Raw genomic sequence first — 23673 nt, 5'->3', positions numbered from 1 at the left:
TTCTCCACCGTCACTGATCCAACTCCATGGGTTTTACTGGTGAATCAATGTTGTAGAAGATGACAGTGTTTCCACGGTAACTACGGAGCCTCTGAACGTCCAAATATGGTCATATCTGATGACCATGAAAAGATGAAGAACTGTATTTTACACCAATTATTTCCACATATTTCTTCAATTTTGTTCAATTTGTGCATTATTTTGTTCTTGTTGCCAATTTTTATTTATTTATTTATTTCATTTTTTCTTCATTTCGTTCATTTTATTCATTACTCTGGCTGTTCTGGTTCATTTTATCGACTATTTAATTAATTTTCCTTCATTTTCTAAAAATCTTTTTGATTATTTTGTTTATTTTTCAACATTTTCTTGCCTATTTTATTATTTTTTTCTTCAATTCTGTTCAGTTCGTGGCTTATTTTGTTATATTACTTATTGTTTTGCTGATTTATTGTTAATATTCCTTTCATTCATTCATTCATTCATTTCTTTCATTCATTTTGTTGCTTATTTTTATTTTATTTTTTTTTACTACATTTTATTCATTTTTTTGCTTATTTTTTCCATATTTTTGATCAGTTTATATATTTTTTCTTCATTTTCTCCACTGTCATTGATCCAACTCCATGGGTTTTACTGGTGAATCAATGTTGTAGAAGATGACGGTGTTTCCACGGTAACTACGGAGCCTCTGAACGCCCAAATATGGTCATATCTGATGACCATGAAAAGATGAAGAACTGTATTTTACACCAATTATTGACATGGATTGATAGAATTAATGGATCAACAGGAATTAAACAGTTTAGATCAGTAGATGGTTCTGGTCTGTGATAGATGTTTGGGTCTGTAAGGGTTAAACATGTATATTCTGTATATTCTATGTATATTCCGTGTATATTGTATCAGATTAAGACTAATGGACAGAAGTGCATGTATGACGTCAGGGCTTAAAGAGCGGATCCACAGACTTTAGCTTCACTTTAAGACACTTGTGATCGTTCCGTCCATTATTTATAATCTATGACATTATCTGGTATGAAGGGGTTAGCTCCACCCACAAACATGTCAACATTTGCTGTGTGTTTGTGTGGACAGTGTGTGTTTCTGTGGGTGTTTATTGTTGTTGTTGATTCACATATTAAACAACAACAACAACAACACCAGTGGGTCCACGGCTGTAGAAACAGAATTTTTACTCGTGGTTCTTTTTAATAGATATGTGAATAAATAAATAGATGAATGAATTAACAGTAAATCAAAATAATAGTATTGGCAAAATAAGCTACAAACTGAACAAAATTGGAGAAAAAATAATGAAATAGGCAAGAAAATGTTGAAAAATAAACAAAAACAATCAAAAAATTGAATAAAAATGAAGGAAAATTAATTAAATAGCCAACAAAATGAACCAGAACAGCCAAAGTAATCAATAAAATAAACAAAATCAATAAAAAGTGAGAAAATAATCAGCAACAAGAACAAAATAAGCCACAAACGGAACAAAATTGAAAAAATATGTGGAAATAATTGGTGTAAAATACAGTTCTTCATCTTTTCATGGTCATCAGATATGACCATATTTGGACGTTCAGAGGCTCTGTAGTTACCATGGAAACACCATCATCTCCTACAACATTGATTCCCCAGTCAAACCCATGGAGTTGGATCAGTGACAGTGGAGAAAATGAAGAAAAATGAAGAAAAAAATGTATAAACTGATCAAAAATGTGGAAAAAAAAAGCAAAAAACCAATAAAATAAAGTAAAAAATAATAAAATAAGCAACAAAATGAACAAAAAAAGCCAAAGTAATGAATGAAAGGAACATTAACAATAAACCAACAAAATAATAAGTAATATTAATAAAAACAACAAGCCACGAACTGTACAGAATTGAAGAAGAAATAATAAAATAGGCAAGAAAACGTTGAAAAACAAACAAAATAATCAAAAACTTTTTTAAAAAATGAAGGAAAATGAATTAAATCGCCAAGAAAATGAACCAGAACAGCCAGAGTAACCAGTACAATGAACCAAACCACCTGTGTGTACCTGTGTGTTTGTGTGTGTACCTGTGTGTACCTGTATGTACCTGTGTGTTTGTGTGTGTACCTGTATGTACCTGTGTGTACCTGTATGTACCTGTGTGTTTGTGTGTGTACCTGTGTGTACCTGTATGTACCTGTGTGTACATGTGTGTACCTGTATGTACCTGTGTGTACCTGTGTGTACATGTGTGTACCTGTACCTGTGTGTACCTGTGTGTTTGTGTGTACCTGTGTGTACCTGTATGTACCTGTGTGTACATGTGTGTACCTGTGTGTACATGTGTGTACCTGTACCTGTGTGTACCTGTGTGTACCTGTGTGTACATGTGTGTACCTGTGTGTTTGTGTGTGTACCTGTGTGTACCTGTATGTACCTGTGTGTACATGTGTGTACCTGTACCTGTGTGTACATGTGTGTACCTGTGTGTACTTGTGTGTTTGTGTGTGTACCTGTGTGTACCTGTATGTACCTGTGTGTACATGTGTGTACCTGTACCTGTGTGTACGTGTGTACCTGTGTGTACCTGTGTGTTTGTGTGTGTACCTGTGTGTACCTGTGTGTACCTGTATGTACCTGTGTGTACATGTGTGTACCTGTACCTGTGTGTACATGTGTGTACCTGTGTGTACCTGTGTGTTTGTGTGTACCTGTACCTGTGTGTACCTGTGTGTTTGTGTGTACCTGTGTGTACCTGTATGTACCTGTGTGTACATGTGTGTACCTGTATGTACATGTGTGTACCTGTACCTGTGTGTACCTGTGTGTACATGTGTGTACCTGTGTGTACCTGTGTGTTTGTGTGTGTACCTGTGTGTACCTGTATGTACCTGTGTGTACATGTGTGTACCTGTACCTGTGTGTACATGTGTGTACCTGTGTGTACCTGTGTGTTTGTGTGTGTACCTGTATGTACCTGTGTGTACCTGTGTGTACCTGTGTGTACCTGTATGTACCTGTGTGTACCTGTGTGTACCTGTGTGTACATGTGTGTACCTGTACCTGTGTGTACCTGTGTGTACCTGTATGTACCTGTGTGTTTGTGTGTATCTGTGTGTACCTGTGTGTACCTGTGTGTACCTGTGTGTACATGTGTGTACCTGTATGTACCTGAGTGTTTGTGTGTTTGTGTGGACAGTGTGTGTTTGTGTGGACAGTGTGTTTGTGTAGACAGTGTGTGGACAGTGTGTGTTTGTGTGGACAGTGTGTGTTTGTGTGGACAGTGTGTGTTTGTGTGGACGGTGTGTGTTTGTGTGGACAGTGTGTGGACAGTGTGTGTTTGTGTGGACAGTGTGTGTTTGTGTGGACAGTGTGTTTGTGTAGATAGTGTGTGGACAGTGTGTGTTTGTGTGGACAGTGTGTGTTTGTGTAGACAGTGTGTGGACAGTGTGTGTTTGTGTGGACAGTGTGTGTTTGTGTGGACAGTGTGTGTTTGTGTGGACGGTGTGTGTTTGTGTGGACAGTGTGTGGACAGTGTGTGTTTGTGTGGACGGTGTGTGTTTGTGTGGACAGTGTGTGTTTGTGTGGACAGTGTGTTTGTGTAGATAGTGTGTGGACAGTGTGTGTTTGTGTAGACAGTGTGTGTTTGTGTGGACGGTGTGTGTTTGTGTGGACAGTGTGTGGACAGTGTGTGTTTGTGTGGACAGTGTGTGTTTGTGTAGACAGTGTGTGTTTGTGTGTGTTTGTGTGGACAGTGTGTGTTTGTGTGTTTGTGTGTGTTTGTGTGGACAGTGTGTGTTTGTGTGGACAGTGTGTGTTTGTGTGTTTGTGTGTGTTTGTGTGGACAGTGTGTGTTTGTGTGGACAGTGTGTGTTTGTGTAGACAGTGTGTTTGTGTGGACAGTGTGTGTTTGTGTGTTTGTGTGTGTTTGTGTGGACAGTGTGTGTTTGTGTGGACAGTGTGTGTTTGTGTAGACAGTGTGTTTGTGTGGACAGTGTGTGTTTGTGTGTTTGTGTGTGTTTGTGTGGACAGTGTGTGTTTGTGTGGACAGTGTGTGTTTGTGTAGACAGTGTGTTTGTGTGGACAGTGTGTGTTTGTGTGTTTGTGTGTGTTTGTGTGGACAGTGTGTGTTTGTGTGGACAGTGTGTGTTTGTGTAGACAGTGTGTTTGTGTGTGTTTGTGTGGACAGTGTGTGTTTGTGTGGACAGTGTGTGTTTGTGTAGACAGTGTGTTTGTGTGGACAGTGTGTGTTTGTGTGTTTGTGTGTGTTTGTGTGGACAGTGTGTGTTTGTGTGGACAGTGTGTGTTTGTGTAGACAGTGTGTTTGTGTGTGTTTGTGTGGACAGTGTGTGTTTGTGTGTTTGTGTGTGTTTGTGTGGACAGTGTGTGTTTGTGTAGACAGTGTGTGTTTGTGTGTGTTTGTGTGGACAGTGTGTGTTTATGTGTTTGTGTGTGTTTGTGTGGACAGAGTGTGTTTGTGTGTTTGTGTGGACAGTGTGTGTTTGTGTAGACAGTGTGTTTGTGTGGACAGTGTGTGTTTGTGTGTTTGTGTGTGTTTGTTGTACCTCCACATATAAACACAAACACACCCCAGTGTGTCCGCGGCTGTAGAAACAGTGAAATCATGTCAGGGCTGAATTCTGGGACGTGTGAGCGCATGACGACGACACCAGCTCTGTTACCAGGTGTCCTGTTGCCATGGAGACCGGCCAGGACCATGAGGCCGTGCGTGTGTGTGTTTGCTCCATCTGTCCCAGCAGAACACCAGATCACCCTCCACACTCGCTCCTATTTCAGTGGATTTCACAGCCGGGAAAAAAAAACCAAACAAAAAAACACAAAAAAACCTTCATCTCATGTCAACTGGACTTTCTGAAGTGCAGACGAGTCGCTCTTCTGCTGTTTCTGCGTCTGAAAATGCTTTTGGTTTAATGTCAGGAGCGTTTCCTTCTTCTGTGTCCAAGTCTGAACTTTAGAATCAGAGTTTGTCGATAGAAAGTCCGATCTGTTTTTGTTTTGAACTGTTTACACTGTAAAAAAAATCTGTAATTTAACCGAATTTTCACTGTTTATTTTAATAAGGACTAATGTCAGAATATAGTTTTATATTATGGGATAGATATCAGTGCATTGGTTCGTTTGGGTTCAGTTATTCTCTGTGTTTCTAAAATGACTCACAGATGATTTGGACTGAATTTATATCAGCACTGATTTGTTTATTTTTTATCCCCATGACTGATTTTAACTGTTCGTCCTCAAAATTTATAAACTATTCTTCCTGCACTGCAAAAAAAATCTGTAATTTAACAGAATTTTTACTTCTTATTTTACAGATTTTTCCTGTGTTTTTAAGATACAGGAAAATATCAATGAAATGACAAAAACAGACTGTGATTTTACATGTCAAATGGAAAATAACACGAAAAAACTGTAACTGTGAATAACCATAAAATTTTCATTTTTTAAAAGAATTTTTTTCTTTTTTCCCAGAAAAATACAGTTAAAATACATTTGCAAATGTATCGTAATTTCACAAATATTTCTTTTCTATTCTTGAGATTAAACTATTAATTTAAAGTTTAATACTGTAAAAAAAAAAAAAAAAAAAAATTAAAACTAGATAAAATTACTGACAGTTAACAGTAACAGAAGTATTTGTTCTGTCAGTTGAACCAGACTTGTTTGTTAACTGACAAATATCTTGTGTAATTACAGGAGGTTTCACAACAAAAATGTTGAATACATGTATTTTTGTGAATGTATAACATGTATAAGCACTGATAAACTGTCCAAATACAGTTTTTATCAGGGGATTGGACAACTGAGTCTCACTGAAAATTATTTATATATATATTTATAGGGAATTGGATTGTTTTAATACATGTAAATATTCTTTATTAAACATTAAAAAGTCAAAAAAAAAAAAAAAAAAAAGCAAAATCTCATGTAAAGTTAGGGCAAAAAACTGTATTTTAATTATGGAAAATTGCCGTATTTTTATGAGATGGTTATTTTCTGTTATTTAACAGTATTTTTTTGACAATCCAGCTGCCGGAATAATACAGTTTTTTTTTTTTTTTTTTTACAGTGTAGATTATTATCCATTTTGGACCAATCAGCTGCTGTTGCCGTGTGGAAGCAGCCAATCAGAGCTGAGGAGAATTAAAAACTACTAAACAGAAGTAGAATCTGAGCTGAAGTGTTTTCATGAACTCAGTTCAGTTCAGGTTCCACATGAAATAAATCAGACCCAGTAAAATAATAACAGTGAAAAAAAGTACTTCATGAAAATGTTTACATCTACAAACTATCATTTAAACATGAACAACCTGAAATATGTACAGAAAAATAAGTGCAGTTTTAACAATATTCTGCCTCAGTTTATCATTTCCACATGTACATAATAACGTACAGATCACAGCAGATCTACAAATACACACAACATTCAATAACAGGCAGAATACTGGTACAAACACACTGATTTATATTAAGACATTTCAGGTTGTTCATATTTGTTCAGGTTATTCATGTTTTTTATTCACAGCCCAATATGATCTCAAACAGGTCAGACCAGTCAAATAATGACATAACAACCTACAAATAATGTAAAAAATGGACAATAAATTGAGAAACATAAACAGAATGAACAGAAATAATGTGTTTTTCTGCTTATGACGTTCATTTTGTCTTCTGTTCATGTAATAATGCTGTTCTCTTTTTTCTTTTGTTCAGACAAGGCGTAGTTTTTATAATATGTGTTATTGATATGTTTTTATAATAATAATAATAATAATAATAATAATAATAATATTATCTATATATTGTTGTTCATATTTGTTCATTAAAATCCATAGAGTTTAGTAAGTGACAGTGGATAAAATGAAAAATGAATTAAAAACCTACAAAATAATAATGTGAAAAAATAAGCAACAAAATCACTAAAATAAGTAAAAAAATAAAAAATAAGCAACAAAATAAACAATAACAGTCAAAGTAATGAATAAATTGAACACAAATGAATAATAAAGTAACAAAATAATAAGTAACATGAACAAAATAAGCCACAAACTGAACTAAATTGAAGATTTTTTTTTCATACGGGCAAGAAAATGAACAAAAACAGGTAAAATAATAAATAGAATGAACAAAATGAACAGAAGCGAATAAAAAATTACATAATAATAAATAACATGGAGAAAATTAGCAAAAAAACTGAATAAAAAAATCTAAACATCGATTCGTCAGTCAAACCCATGGAGTTGGATCAGTGACAGTGGAGAAAATGAAGAAAAAATGTAGAAACTGATTTTTAAAAAATGTGGAAAAATAAGCAAAAAAATTATTAAAATAAAGTAAAAAATAATGAAAACAGACAAATAATGGATAAAAGGAATACAAATTTCACATAATGTAAATGCAAAATTTAACATTTTTACACTTAGCTCTTTATAATAGATATGTGAATCAATAAATGGATGAATGAATGAACAATAAATCAACAAAGTAATAACATTGGCAAAATAAGCTACAAAATGAACAAAATTTTAGAAAATATAATGAAAGATAAAAAAAATGTGGAAAAATTAACAAAAACAATCAAAAAATGGAACAAAAATGAAGGAAAATTAAATAACCAACAAAATGAACCAGAACAGCCAAAGAAATCAATAAAATGAACAAAATCAAATATAAAGTGAAATGACAGTGGACGAACACACTGGGTTTATGTTCAGTTAATGACAGGCTTTGTTAAAAAAGTGACTTTTTCTGCAGTTTTCTCTGTTTTTGATAAAATGACCCTCGACTTTAACCTGATATTTTACAAACATCTGCATGATCAGTGAATTAAATACAGGAAAATACAAGTTTTTCACACAAAAACATGCAGAACACAGAGGATGACACTGCAATAAATGGTGATAAATCACTATAAAAAGGTTAAATATGGAGAAAAAATCCTTTGGGAAGTGTCACAGAAGAAGCTCTGGGTCTGTATGTGTTCAACTATTCCATCTGCGTCCTCTACACTGAACTCCCACAGTTTGACTCTGGAACATTGTCCATTTGAGACGTAGATCAGATGCTTCTGACAGGAACCAGGCGGTGATTGGCCACCGACTGAACGAAACGTATAGAATAAAAGGTGGAGGCTCATACAGCAGGCCGTGGTCTGAAGCCTGGACGCCGTCCCACAGACCGCAGGAGCTGCCACATCAGTCCGGAAACAATTAGATAATTAACTATTCACCCGGCACAAGCTAATGGAGGTTTAATCATTCAGTCATTAAACTCAGTCCTGGGGGATTCACTGTCTGTACGGATTATTGGACGGACACAGGCAGGAGCTCAGGCCTGCAACCAAGGTTTATACCATTAACCGAAACTAACAAATGACCAAAACTGGAATTGTACCAAAAATTTCATTAACTGAAATAAATAAAAACTATTATTAAAAGAAAAAAAAACATAATTAACTGAAACTGTATTGTGTGTTTACAAAACTAACTAAAACGTATAAAAATTATGGATAAAATTCCCTTCGTGTTTGAAACTTGGAGACTAAGGTTAGGAGAAAGCAGCAGAGTCCTGTTTAGGATTTATTTGAATACGACGACAGAGAAGAAGAGAAAAGAGACGACTGAACTACAATTAATACTGAAACTAAACTAAAACTAAGCATATAGAAAAAGAATTTAGCAAAAAAATGCTTGAATTAAGCAAAAAAAAAAAAAAAATCTTGAGTTAAAGCAAAAAAAAAAACTTCAATTAAGCAAAAAAAAATTAATTAACCAAAAAAAACTTGAATTAAGCAAAAAGTAATCTTGAATTAAGCCAAAAAAAATCTTGAATCAAGTAAAAAAAAAAAATATATATATATATATATTTTTGAATTAAGCAAAAAAAAAAAAAAAAAAATCTTGAATTAAGCAAAAAAAAAAAAAAAAAATCTTCTCAGAGTCCTGTTTGGGATTTATTTGAATACAACGGAGAAGAAGAGAACAGATACGACAAAACTAAAATTAATACTAAAACTAAACTAAAACTAAGCATTTAAAAAATAAAAAAAATTAATAAAAACAAACAAACCTGCTCTAAAAACAAATTTTAAAAAAATAACTGAATTAGAGAAAAAAAAGTCAAGTAAATGAAAGTAAACTATATTGAGAAATCCAAAACTATTAGAACCTTGCCTGCAACTACATTTCCCATGATGCACCTGCTCTGTGTGTATATGTCTAAAGCTGGTGTGTTTTGTGTGTTTTTTTAATTTTTTAATTTTGATTTTATTGTTTTTTTCTTCTTTCTTTTAAATTATTTATTTATTTTTATTATTTTTTTTTAAATTTAATTATTTATTTTTTAATTAATAAAAGTGTGTTGTGTGTTTTACCTGCAGAGGAGCCACGTCCATCGTGTACCGCTGTGAGGAGAAACAGACGCAGAAGCCGTACGCCATCAAAGTCCTCAAGAAAACGGTACGTGTAGGCTGCAAAGGTCAGAGGTCAAAGGTCAGAGGTCATAACAGGGCAGACCCACTGAAAGTCACGCACAGCTGCAGGATGTGACGTCATATGAGAATAATATGAGATGAACAGAAAATAAAGAGGGTACGAACTGAAAGTGGGTATTTCTGATGGAGGCTAACGTTTCCCTTCATTTCCAGTCTTTGTGCTAAGCTAAGCTAACACAACTTGGATCTGTGTATTTGCTGGAAACAGAACCTTAAATACTGGGTAAATACTGACTCTGGTGTTTGTTTGTTTTTTACAGATTGATAAGAAAATTGTTCGTACTGAAATCGGAGTCCTGTTGCGTCTCTCACACCCGAACATCGTAAGTTTCTCACTGAATTAAATGTTTGACTTCATCTGGTTTCTGTATTTAAACTCATTTAGACTGCACCTCCTGTTTGTTTGGAGCTTTTCTGTGGGTTTTTAGCGGTGGATCAGAGGTACAACAGCCCAAAGAATGATCCACTTTAAAAAAAAGAAAACAGCCCAAAGAATGATCCACTATAAGAAAAAGAAAACAGCCCAAAGAATGATCCACTTTAAAAAAAAGAAAACAGCCCAAAGAATGATCCACTTTAAAAAAAAGAAAACAGCCCAAAGAATGATCCACTATAAGAAAAAGAAAACAGCCCAAAGAATGATCCACTTTAAAAAAAAAAAACAGCCCAAAGAATGATCCACTTTAAAAAAAGAAAACAGCCCAAAGAATGATCCACTTTAAAAAAAAGAAAACAGCCCAAAGAATGATCCACTTTAAAAAAAGAAAACAGCCCAAAGAATGATCCACTATAAGAAAAAGAAAACAGCCCAAAGAATGATCCACTTTAAAAAAAGAAAACAGCCCAAAGAATGATCCACTTTAAAAAAAAGAAAACAGCCCAAAGAATGATCCACTTTAAAAAAAGAAAACAGCCCAAAGAATGATCCACTATAAGAAAAAGAAAACAGCCCAAAGAATGATCCACTTTAAAAAAAAGAAAACAGCCCAAAGAATGATCCACTATAAGAAAAAGAAAACAGCCCAAAGAATGATCCACTTTAAAAAAAAGAAAACAGCCCAAAGAATGATCCACTTTAAAAAAAAAGAAAACAGCCCAAAGAATGATCCACTATAAGAAAAAGAAAACAGCCCAAAGAATGATCCACTATAAGAAAAAAAGAAAACAGCTCAAAAAATGATCCACTATAAGAAAAAAAAGAGAACAGTCCAAAAAATTATGCACTATAAGAAAAAAAAAAATCCTCCACCTTTTCAGTTAAGGGGTACTGTTTTCCCAAAAGGTCTCTTGCTTTAAAATTAAGGCCACCAGAAAAATAAAAACATAGGCTGAAAATTTTGAAGCCCTTCAGCTAATGTGGCTAATGCTAAGGAAGTAACCCACGGGAAGTGGAGTTCAGTGTGCTAAAAATAAAGTTATTTTATACATATATAGTGGATAATTTTTTGGGCTGTTCTGTTTTTTTTCTTATAGTGGATAATTTTTTGGCTGTTCTCTTTTTTTTCTTATAGTGGATAATTTTTTTTGGCTGTTCTCTTTTATTATAGTGGATAATTTTTTGGGCTGTTCTTTTTTTTTCTTATAGTGGATAATTTTTTTTGGCTGTTCTCTTTTATTTCTTATAGTGGATCATTTTTTTGGGCTGTTCTGTTCATTTCTTATAGTGGATATTTTTTGGGGCTCGTGGATAATTTGTTTGGGCTGTTCTCTTTATTTCTTATAGTGGATCATTTTTTTTAGGCTGTTCTCTTTATTTCTTATAGTGGATCATTTTTTGGGCTGTTCTCTTTATTTCTTATAGTGGATCATTTTTTGGGCAAGTGGATAATTTTTTTGGGCTGTTTTTACAGTGGATAATTTTTTTGGGCTGTTCTCTTTATTTCTTATAGTGGATCATTTTTTGGGCTGTTCTCTTTATTTCTTATAGTGGATAATTTTTTGGGCAAGTGGATAATTTTTTTGGGCTGTTTTTACAGTGGATAATTTTTTTGGGCTGTTCTCTTTTTTTCTTATAGTAGATCATTTCTGGGCCTGTTCTCTGTATTTCTTACAGTGGATCATTTCTGGGCCTGTTCTCTGTGGATCATTTCTGGGCCTGTTCTCTGTATTTCTTACAGTGGATCATTTCTGGGCCTGTTCTCTGTATTTCTTACAGTGGATCATTTCTGGGCCTGTTCTCTGTATTTCTTACAGTGGATCATTTCTGGGGCTGTTCTCTGTATTTCTTACAGTGGATCATTTCTGGGGCTGTTCTCTGTATTTCTTACAGTGGATCATTTCTGGGGCTGTTCTCTGTATTTCTTACAGTGGATCATTTCTGGGGCTGTTCTCTGTATTTCTTACAGTGGATCATTTCTGGGGCTGTTCTCTGTATTTCTTACAGTGGATCATTTCTGGGCCTGTTCTCTGTATTTCTTACAGTGGATCATTTCTGGGGCTGTTCTCTGTATTTCTTACAGTGGATCATTTCTGGGGCTGTTCTCTGTATTTCTTACAGTGGATCATTTCTGGGGCTGTTGCCCCTCTGGGCCACCGTAGTTTGTCTACATTACCGCAGTGGGATGGTCTTCATTAAACTGAGCTCTTTGTGCTCATACAGTGTTCGGTTTGAGCACAGATTACAAACACACATCTGAAGCTGAGAACAACGACATCATCTCAGTTCTATTTCGGACGTTCCATACATGTGGTCGGATAACTTACTTTTACTTTTTCGAGTCTTTATTTATTTATTTTTTTATATATTTGTCGCAGAAGTTGGGTTGACAGATCATTTGAGTTTCACAGATTCTGAATATTTTTCAGAACACATTTTGTCCGTTGTATCTGTGGTTACTTAACCCTTTAAGGTCCTCCATTAGAACAGGACTAAGTTTCCTTTATGCGCTTTTTGCAACAAAAGTGTCAGAAAATGTCAATACTTTTTAACATTTTTTCAGGTAGAACTTAACTTTCAATATCTGTCCGTTAATTATCATTATTATATGTATTACATGCTTAAAACAGTTTGTTATAGCAAAAAAACAAAAAACAAAAACAAACAAACAAACAAAAAAACAGACTGGAATTTTTATCATATTTATCATGAAAAACAACATGTTCATAATGAAATTTTATGAGTTTATAGAAATAAACTTTTCACCTATTTTCCATACAGACATTTATGGAATATTTACACATATAAACAAATATACAGACATTTATAAAATATTTACAGACAAAACACAACTATCAATCAGCTATACAAACTGTAAAAATACAGATAAAAACAGTAAAAACAAAAGACGAGAAAACAGCGAATTTCGACAAAAATACATCAAAACACTCGAGTAGAACCTCCAAAACAAAACATACAATTATTTACAAGAGTTCACCACTGAAACACCACTTAAACTTCACTAAAACACTTCTAAAGTAACTAGAGAAGCACTCGGACAGCGCAAACAAACAGACAAACAAACAAACAAACAAACAAACAAACAGTCAAACAAACAGACAAACAAACAAACAAACAGTCAAACAAACAGACAAACAAACAAACAAACAAACAAACAAACAGACAAACAAACAGTCAAACAAACAAACAAACAAACAAACAGTCAAACAAACAAACAAACAAACAGACAAACAAACAGTCAAACAAACAAACAAACAGTCAAACAAACAAACAGTCAAACAAACAAACAGACAAACAAACAGTCAAACAAACAAACAAACAGTCAAACAAACAAACAGACAAACAAACAGTCAAACAAACAAACAAACAAACAAACAGTCAAACAAACAGACAAACAAACAAACAGACAAACCCGCCGTTACACTTGGCAGAGGTAATAAAAATCTTCCATCTTGTTTCTCATTTTTTCATAAAATGTCATGTCTTACAGTCAGTAAGCTAGCATTTAGCATTAGCTCACCTATGATTGCCCCCATGTTCCTGCAGCTCCTCCCCTTATGTCCAAATATGGTCACTTCTTGGCTTCAAAACACCAACATGGCAACGACCAGAATGTGAACCGCAGACTGTGCAGAAACTGACAGGTGTTATGGAGGTTTATCTGTTTGGTTTCATGTGGTCCACGACCTGGACCTGGACCTGGACCTGGACCTGGACCAGGATCTGGACCAGGACCAGGACCTGGACCAGGACCAGGACCAGGACCTGGACCAGGATCTGGACCAGGACTAGGACTAGGACTAGGACCAGGACCAGGACCAGGACCAGGACCTGGACCTGGACCAGGACCAGGATCAGGACCAGGACCTGGACCAGGATCTGGACCAGGACTAGGACTAGGACCAGGACCAGGACCAGGACCAGGACCAGGACCTGGACCAGGACCAGGACCTGGACCAGGATCTGGACCAGGACTAGGACTAGGACTAGGACCAGGACCAGGACCAGGACCAGGACCAGGACCAGGACCTGGACCAGGACCAGGACCAGGACCAGGACCTGGACCAGGACCAGGACCTGGACCACCTCCTTTTCAGTGCTGCAGATTTAGTTCAGATGAACCTGAAAACTCTGACAGTTCAGACGTATGAAGGTGTGCCAGTGTCCTCAGATACTGGAGGTCATTCCATGGACATATCCAGACCCTCCTGTGTGTGTGTCCGTCCTCAAACGTCCAAATATGTGTCTCTGAAGGCCTTTGATCAGACATGTTCACAGGATGTTGAGTTGATTCGACGTCTCTAAAGTAATGCTTCCTGACAGTTTGAGGTCCGTCTGTGAGTTTTGCAGGATTAAGAAACAGCACGGCATAAAAAGTTTTCTGTGAAGAACGTTTGTTTTTTAGAACAGTTTGACGACACAGACCGTATGACCCAAGGTTTTTACATATTTATATAAAGAGGAAAATATGTAGAAGTTAACTGGTCCAGTGTAAAAACAAACCTCCCGCCCACAGAGGTCCGTCTAATCACCAAAAGCGCATCATCTACGCAGCGCCGTAGTAATGTCAACATGTTTTTCATAGTTTGTTTTCAACTTTTTTTTCTAACATTTCATCAACTTGAGCCATAAACAAAAATACCAAATACTCAATAACTGTCATATTTTTAACCCTTTAACCTCTGAAGACCCAGGAAATGTCAACAAAGTACAAACTTCTTTTGTTTTTTATTAAATCAGTGCCTATACAGGAAACATCATGATGCAACAGTTTTTTCAGATGCAGTTTTTAAATTTTTTATGGAATATTCTTTGTGGTGGACAGTTGTCTTTTCTTTTTTGTTTTGTACACAGTTGTGAAACTCTTGTCCACAAATGTGGACAGAAAACCCCATAGCTGGGTCTGAGGAGGTTATAGGCCATGTTTATAATGTACACAAACCATATTTTTGGATTAAAAAAACACCAAAAAACTTAAAAAGAAAAAAGAAAAAAATTCTACATAAAAATTTGATTACTCATTTTTATTTTTTCCTCCTCTCATACGTCAATGATTAACACTAACATTGGTTCATATACATAAATATTCTTTTTGGTTCTAGGTCAAATGTTACTTGTGTCAGTGTGTATTTTTCGCTCACTTGTTTTTGTTGGTTTTTTTTGTCGTCCTTGGGGTTAAACCGCTGTTTCCTTCTCGGTTCCTCCTGCTTCAGATCCAGCTGAAGGAGATCTTTGAGACCGACACAGACATCGCTCTGGTTCTGGAGTTGGTCACCGGTGGAGAACTGTTCGACAGGTAACCATGGAAACCAGCTCTCTGAGTGTCTGTAGGAGTCCATTAAGGCTGTAACCGTTGGGTTTTTGGTGTGTGTTTCCAGTGTTTTGTTTTCTGTGCTGTATTTGTTTCTGTATTAACGGTTGTTGGACTTTTTTACTGCGGTTGTGTTTATCGTCTGTACTTCCACATGTTCCTACTGTCCCTGATGTTTCTGTGGACGTCAACACACTGGTTTACGTCCAAATTTACTGTATGTTATGATTCAGTTCCAAGGAAATCCATGAACTACCACTGTGTGACTATGAGAACTGTAACCCTGAAAGACCCAGACGTCCACCTTTAACCCTGAAAGACCCAGACGTCCACCTTTAACCCTGAAAGACCCAGACGTCCACCTTTAACCCTGAAAGACCCAAACGTCCACCTTTAACCCTGAAAGACCCAGACGTCCACCTTTAACCCTGAAAGACCCAGACGTCCACCTTTAACCCTGAAAGACCCAGACGTCCACCTTTAACCCTGAAAGACCCAGACGTCCACCTTTAACCCTTACAGACCCAAACGTCCACCTTTAACCCTTACAGACCCAGACGTCCACCTTTAACCCTTACAGACCCAAACGTCCACCTTTAACCCTTACAGACCCAGACGTCCACCTTTAACCCTTAAAAACCCAAACGTCCACCTTTAACCCTTACAGACCCAAACGTCCACCTTTAACCCTGAAAGACCCAGACGTCCACCTTTAACCCTTAAAGACCCAAACGTTCACCTTTAACCCTTACAGACCCAAACGTCCACCTTTAACCCTTAAAGACCCAAACGTCCACCTTTAACCCTTACAGACCCAGACGTCCACCTTTAACCCTTACAGACCCAGACGTCCACCTTTAACCCTTACAGACCCAAACGTCCACCTTTAACCCTTACAGACCCAAACGTCCACCTTTAACCCTTAAAGACCCAAACGTCCACCTTTAACCCTTAAAGACACAAACGTCCACCTTTAACCCTTACAGACCCAAACGTCCACCTTTAACCCTTAAAGACACAAACGTCCACCTTTAACCCTGAAAGACCCAAACGTCCACCTTTAACCCTTAAAGACACAAACGTCCACCTTTAACCCTGAAAGACCCAGACGTCCACCTTTAACCCTGAAAGACCCAAACGTCCACCTTTAACCCTGAAAGACCCAGACGTCCACCTTTAACCCTGAAAGACCCAAACGTCCACCTTTAACCCTGAAAGACCCAGACGTCCACCTTTAACCCTGAAAGACCCAGACGTCCACCTTTAACCCTGAAAGACCCAAACGTCCACCTTTAACCCTGAAAGACCCAGACGTCCACCTTTAACCCTTACAGACCCAGACGTCCACCTTTAACCCTGAAAGACCCAGACATCCACCTTTAACCCTTACAGACCCAAACGTCCACCTTTAACCCTTAAAAACCCAAACGTCCACCTTTAACCCTTACAGACCCAGACGTCCACCTTTAACCCTTACAGACCCAGACGTCCACCTTTAACCCTTAAAGACCCAAACGTCCACCTTTAACCCTTACAGACCCAGACGTCCACCTTTAACCCTTACAGACCCAGACGTCCACCTTTAACCCTTAAAGACCCAAACGTCCACCTTTAACCCTTAAAAACCCAAACGTCCACCTTTAACCCTTAAAGACCCAAACGTCCACCTTTAACCCTTACAGACCCAGACGTCCACCTTTAACCCTTAAAGACCCAAACGTCCACCTTTAACCCTTAAAGACCCAAACGTCCACCTTTAACCCTTAAAAACCCTTAATCCTTAAACTGTTTAATTCCTGTTGATCCACTAATTCTATCAATCCATGTCAATAATTGGTGTCAAATACAGTTCTTCATCTTGTCATGGTCATCAGATATGACCATATTTGGACATTCAGAGGCTCCATAGTTACCGTGGAAACACCGTCATCTTCTACAACATTAATTCCCCAGTCAAACCCATGGAGTTGGAATCACTGACAGTGGATGGTTATGATATGGTTAATAATATATTTTACTGAAAATGTCACTTTTTCCTCCATTTCCTCTGTTTTTGATATAATTACTCAACTTTAATTTGAGCTTTTATGGACAATAATCATAAACAGTAAATTAAATGTTTCAGTTTAGTTTATTTCGAATATGCAACAAAACTGAATTTCAATCAATAAAGTATATCTCAAAACAAAAGTAATCCTACTTAGTCGTTAGAAATAAAACAGATTGCAAGAAAACATGAAAAAAACATATACATGAAAATAAAGTATGACTTTGAAAAGGAGTAGGAGGAAGTAGAACAAATGTAGGAAAACACCTGATTATCACTTAAGAATGCAAAATACGAAGTAGAATATTAGAATAAATTATGATAAATCACTTAAGAAAAGTTTAAAAATAGAAAAAGGGTTAAAGGTGGACGTTTGGGTCTGTAAGGGTTAAAGCAGGAATACAGCTGATCTTTTATTTATTTGAAGTCTTCATGGTTTTTAACTGTTATTCCACAGATTTTTCGTGCGTCCTTGTTGTCTCATCACACCGACCGAACACCGACCGGATAAAAACGCTCCATTCCCAGGTGTCCCCTGTTCTGTTTGCGTCATGTGATCTTTTACCTGTCGTTTTTGTGTGTTTCCAGGATCGTGGAGCGAGGATACTACAGCGAACGAGACGCCGCTCACGTCATCAAACAGATCCTGGAGGCCGTGGCGGTAAATGCATCTGCTGCCTTCACTGTCTGTTCTCAGTGTCCGGAAAAAACCCCGTCGTCGGTCTGAGTTTCTGGTTCTTATTAAACGGCGTCCTGCTCTGTACCGACGACAGGAGCATCCATCCCTCCGCTCATTGGATTAGCGCTCACTTCCTGGTCTGTTCGCCATCTGCAGCAGATAAAACCAAAACCACCGCTCATCAACCGCCTGTCCGACAGGTTTAACGGTGGAAAGTTGAAGTGAAGAAAAAATAATAAAATAGGCAAAAAAAAAAAATGTTGAAAAACAAACAAAATAATCCAAAAATGTAACAAAAATGAAGGAAAATTAATTAAATAGCCAACAAACGAACAGCCAGAGTAACCAATAAAATGAACAACAACAACAAAAAAAGAAAATAAATAAATAATTAATTAATTTAAAAAAATCAGCAACAAGAACAAAATAAGCCACAAATTGAACTAAATTTTAGAAATATGTGGAAATAACTGATGTAAAAAAATTTACAAACTGATAAAAAATGTGGAAAAATAAGCAAAAAACTGAATAAAGTAAAAAAAATAATGAAAACAGACAATGGATTAAAGGAATAAAAATTTCACATTTCACATAATGTAAATGCAAAGTTTAATGTTTTTATACTTGGTTCTTTTTAATAGATATGTGAATAAATAAATAGATGAATGAATTAACAATAAATCAACAAAGTAATAATATTGACAAAATAAGCTACAAACTGACAAACAACAAAATTGGAGAAAAAAGTAACGAAATAGGCAAGAAAATGTTGAAAAATAAACAAAAACAATAAAAAATTGAACAAAAATGAAGGAAAATTAATTAAATAGCCAACAAAATGAACCAGAACAGCCAAAGTAATCAATAAAATGAACAAAATCAATAAAAAGTGAGAAAATAATCAGCAACAAGAACAAAATAAGCCACAAACAGAACAAAATTGAAGAAATACGTGTAAATAATTGGTGTAAAATACAGGTCTTCATCTTTTCATGGTCATCAGATATGACCATATTTGGACATTCAGAGGCTCCGTAGTTGCCGTGGAAACACCGTCAAACTAAAAATAAATAAATAAATAAAATTATAAAATGATAAAAAACTGTGAAAAAATAAGCAAAAAACTGAATAAAATAAAGTAAAAAAAACAAACAAACAATAAAATAAGCTACAAAATGAACAAAAACAGCCAATGTAATGAATGAAAGGAATATTAACAATAAATCAACAAAACAATAAGAAATATTAGAAAAATAAGCCACAAACTGAACAGAATTGAAGAAAAAATAATGAAATAGGAGAGAAAATGTTGGAAAAACAAACAAAATAATCCAAAAATGTAACAAAAATGAAGGAAAATTAATTAAATAGCCAACAAAATGAACCAGAACAGCCAAAGTAATCAATAAAATGAACAAAATCAATAAAAAGTGAGAAAATAATTAGCAACAAGAACAAAAAAAATAAGCCACAAACGGAACAAAATTGAAGAAATATGTTGAAGTAACTGGTTTAAAATACAGTTCTTCATCTTTTCATGGTCATCAGATATGACCATATTTGGACGTTCAGAGGCTCCATAGTTATGATGGAAACGGCATCAAATTTAAAAAAAAATTGTAATATGATAAAAAAAAATGTTAAAAAAATAAGCAAAAAAATGAATAAAATAAAGCACAAAAAAAACCCCAAAACAATGAAAAAAGCAACAAAATGTACAAAAACAGCCAACGTAATGAGTAATATTAGCAAAATAATCCACAAACTGAACAGAACTGAAGAAAAAATTTATAAAATAGGCAAGAAAATACTGGAAAAACAAACAAAATAATCCAAAAATGTAACCAAAATGAAGGAAAATTAATTAAATAGCCAACAAAATGAACCAGAACAGCCAAAGTAATCAATAAAATAAGCAAAATGAATGAACGCAGAGTCTTTTTTGGAGATAAAAGCCGTAGGAACATTAGTCTAATACTAACGACATCTGCTAAAAATGCTAACTCCAATTAGCTTCCATTCATATAACATCAACTTTCTTCTAAAAGTTATATTTTTTATGTATTCATTAACTTTATTTCCTCAAATAAATGTTCAGGTAAATTATTCCACTGGTAAAATGATAATAAGGTAAATGCTAATTTTTTTTTTTTTTTTGAACAATGAAGAATTGAACAGTATATATATGTAATAGTATACATCAAAAAAAGGATAGAAAATTTCACAATATATTTTACATTTCAAATATACAGAAACACATATAAGTTAAAAAAAAAAAAAAAAAAAAAAAAAAAAAAAAAAATATATATATATATATATATATATATATATATATATGTATAAATGCTCGAGGTATAATTAGAAATTTTACAAATTAAATAAGATTATACACTTGACATAGTTTTTTGATTTTATTTGCTTTAGAATTTATGTTCTTTAAATTGTCTAAATAATCAGAGAAAAGGGCTTTAAAAACAATAAGGTAAATGTTAATGATAATGTAATATTATTATAGTACTTGACCTGTTAGCATAATGCAGCTATGTTAGCTATGTAGCTACGTCATTAGTTGCTTTTCCATTGACCCTCAAATTGCGTGAATATAATTTGCGCATAAAAATTTAGGACAAAATGACAATTTCGGCAAAACTCTGTTTTTTTTATTAAAAGTTTTTGCGCTGGCAAGAGGTGTTTTTTTTTCCGGACGTAGCACAATCGGTATATCAAGCAAAATTGCAATGGAAAGACTTTTTGTCGCAACTAGAGTCATGTTAATTAAAAAAAAAACAAACAAAAAAAAAACAAAGAAGACTTTTAAACGAAACATGTTGCAGTATGTGTGAAAACCCAATTATTTTTTAATTTAGTACGAGACAGAGGGGTAATATATAATAATAATGAATATATCTGTAAATCAAACACGATATTTACGTTCGTCACCATGTTTATGGAATGACTTCTCGTGTCATCTTGCAATAATAAATAAACAAATCATCGCATTTGTGATTTAATGGAAAAACCGACATTATGCACTTCTGTTTTTTCAACCTTCAGTAAATATCGGTAAAGTTTTGCGCAGATGTCCGATGGAAAAGCGACTGCTGATTCAGTATTGCATAAATTGTCGCAGAAGTGAACAGATCCATAGCGAAACCACCTGTTTATTCATCAGATGCCATTTTGAAACCAGGAAACCATTGTGACCGTATATGGACAAAAGGGGTGGAGCTGCAGGAGAGTGAGGGGCTGAGCTAATGCTAAATGCTAGCTTTTAAACTTCATCAAACGTTGGTCGTTTTATACTCCTTTTCGTGTAACTTATACTTATAACTTACACCTGTCAATCACAGACCGAAAAGCACTAAACCTTCTATTTGCCCAAAAAAATCCTATTAACAGAAGACTCCGCCTCTTTTCCAGTCAACGAAAGGTGGATGGCAAACAGCGCTAGCAAAAATAAATCCATGAAACAGGGAAACAAAAAACTAATATCCTATTGTTTCCCATATGTTCTAAAACAGACATAAAGCACAGATACAGTACGATGTAATAACCGCGTCAGCTAATATTATCATTATTTCATTGGTAGATTATATATGATCTGTTAGCTGTTAGCTTAGGAACGCTAATTCAAATTACTGTTAATGTGAAGCTAAAATAACTTGGTTTGTCGATGCAATGGTGTCTTCAGTGAGTTAGCATTAGCTCCTCAACATTACCGCCCTTTTTTCCAAATATGGTCACTTGTGACTCCAAAATCTAAGATGGTGGTGATCAAAATACCAAACCAATGGAAGACATCACTACGGAAATTAAGTAAAATCAGAAACTGATTCCATCGACTGGAAATGTGTGTAATTATCGTACGTGTTGTGGGTTTTATTCGTCTTCTGTTCAACTAACGAAAAACATTTAAGTTAAAGTTGTTCCTGTTATTGAAATAGTTGCAGGTGTTGTAAGACCTTTTGAAGTTGCCGTAGTTGTCATAGGTACTGGTGTTGCAGTAGTTGCTCTATCCTCAATAGTTGCTGTAGTTGTCTGTGTTTCAGTAGGTCTTGTAGTTGCTTTAGTTGCATTAGTTTTTTCTGTGGTTGCTGTGTCTAATATACTTACAGTAAGTTGGAGTTGCTGTCGTTTCAGTTGTTGCAGATGTTGCAGGTGTTTCAGTGGTTGTTGTAGTCACCGTAGTAGATTTAATTGCAACTATCATAGTGGTTGTCATGGTTGCATTAGTTGCAGAAGTCTCTTTAATTGCAGGGATATTCGTGGTTGTAAGTTATTTTGTGTAGTTTAAGTGTGTTGAATATGTTTCTATTTTTCACAATAGTTGCTTTGTTTACAGTGGGTTGTAGCTGCAACAGTTGCAACTACAGCAACTATATCACTGTGACTGGAGTAGAGTGTGTCATTTGAGTAGTTGCAGATATTGCTGTGGTTGTTTTAGTTGCTGTTGTAGCATTGGCTGCATTTCTTATAGTCGTTGTTGTGGTTGCTTTAGTTCCTGTAGTTTATATAGTTGCTGCAGCTGCAGGTTTCGCAATTAGTGACTATATAGTTGTACGTGGAGTAGTTTCTAGAATTTATTGCATCAGTTGTTGCAGGTGTTGCAGAGACAGTTGTTATTGCTGTAGTAGCCATAGCTCCAGGTCTTTGCAGTTCCTGTGGTTGCTATAGATATAGAAGTATATTGAAATTGCTTTAGTCAAGGAAGTTGTAATAGTTGCTGCTGCTTGTTTCCATCATTGCAGTCAGTGTAGGTGATGTACAAGTTGTTGTAGTTGCTATAGTTGCTTTAGCTCTGCGTATTACCGAAGTTGTTATAGATGCTTTGGTTCTTATAATTGCTACCGCTGTTGCTGTGGTCGTGGATGTTGTAATAGTTGCTGTTGTTGGAGTTGTTCCTGTCATTGCTGTTGTTGCAGTTATTTTTGTAGTTGCAGTAATAGCTTGAATTGCAGGTATATATGTGGTTCTTGTAATTGCCTTAGATACATGTGTTCCATTCATTGCAGCTGTTTGTTATAGTTGGTGATGTTGCTGTTGTTGCAGGTGTTGCAGTAATAGCTTGAATTGTAGGTAACTAGTGGTTGTTGTAGTTGCCTTAGATGCAGGTGTTGGATTCGTTGCAGGTGTTTGTTGTAGTTGCAGGTGTTGCATTTGTTGCAGGTGTTTGTTGTAGTTGCAGGTGTTTGTTGTAGTTGGAGGTGTTGCATTTGTTGCAGATTTTTGTTGTAGTTGCCTTAGATGCAGGTGTTGCTGTAGTTGCAGGTGTTGCTGTAGTTGCAGATGTTGCACTAATATCTTGAATTGCAGGTATATACCAGTTGTTGTTGTAGTTGCCTTAAATGCAGGTGTTGCATTTGTTGCTGTAGTTGCAGGTGTTGCACTAATAGCTTGAATTGCAGGTAAACCAGTTGTTGTTGTAGTTGCCTTAGATGCAGGTATTGCATTTGTTGCAGGTGTTGCTGTAGTTGCAGATGTTGCACTAATAGCTTGAATTGCAGGTATATACCAGTGGTTGTCGTAGTTGCCTTAGATGCAGGTGTTGGTGTAGATGCAGTAGTTGTCACAGTTGCCTTGGATACTGGTGATACAGATGTTGCCGTAGTTGCCTTATTGTCTGTTCGTGGTTGCCCGTGGCAGCAGAATGCAGCAGTTGCAGCAGCAGTTGCAGTTGCAGTCCTCTTATGTAACTGTTGCTTCCATCCTGAACAGATTAAAACCAGAGAGGATTAACACAC

General features: G+C 35.6%; 1 protein-coding gene across 1 annotated transcript in view; it reads left to right on the top strand.

Moving 5' to 3' along the window:
- The window catches only part of LOC115417667 (calcium/calmodulin-dependent protein kinase type IV), a 46633-nt gene that overhangs the window by 9680 nt on the left and 13280 nt on the right, over positions 1–23673 (top strand). Inside the window, exons 2-5 of the mRNA XM_030131694.1 lie at positions 9385–9463; positions 9759–9821; positions 15109–15191; positions 17842–17914. Coding sequence (XP_029987554.1) covers positions 9385–9463; positions 9759–9821; positions 15109–15191; positions 17842–17914 — 298 coding nt within the window. The remainder of the gene's footprint in view (positions 1–9384; positions 9464–9758; positions 9822–15108; positions 15192–17841; positions 17915–23673) is intronic.

Source organism: Sphaeramia orbicularis, chromosome 4 (genome assembly GCF_902148855.1).
Source record: "Sphaeramia orbicularis chromosome 4, fSphaOr1.1, whole genome shotgun sequence".
Taxonomy (NCBI): Eukaryota; Metazoa; Chordata; class Actinopteri; order Kurtiformes; family Apogonidae; genus Sphaeramia; species Sphaeramia orbicularis.
The sequence above is the reverse complement of the archived record's forward strand: the minus strand, read 5'-3'. Positions and strand labels throughout refer to the sequence as shown.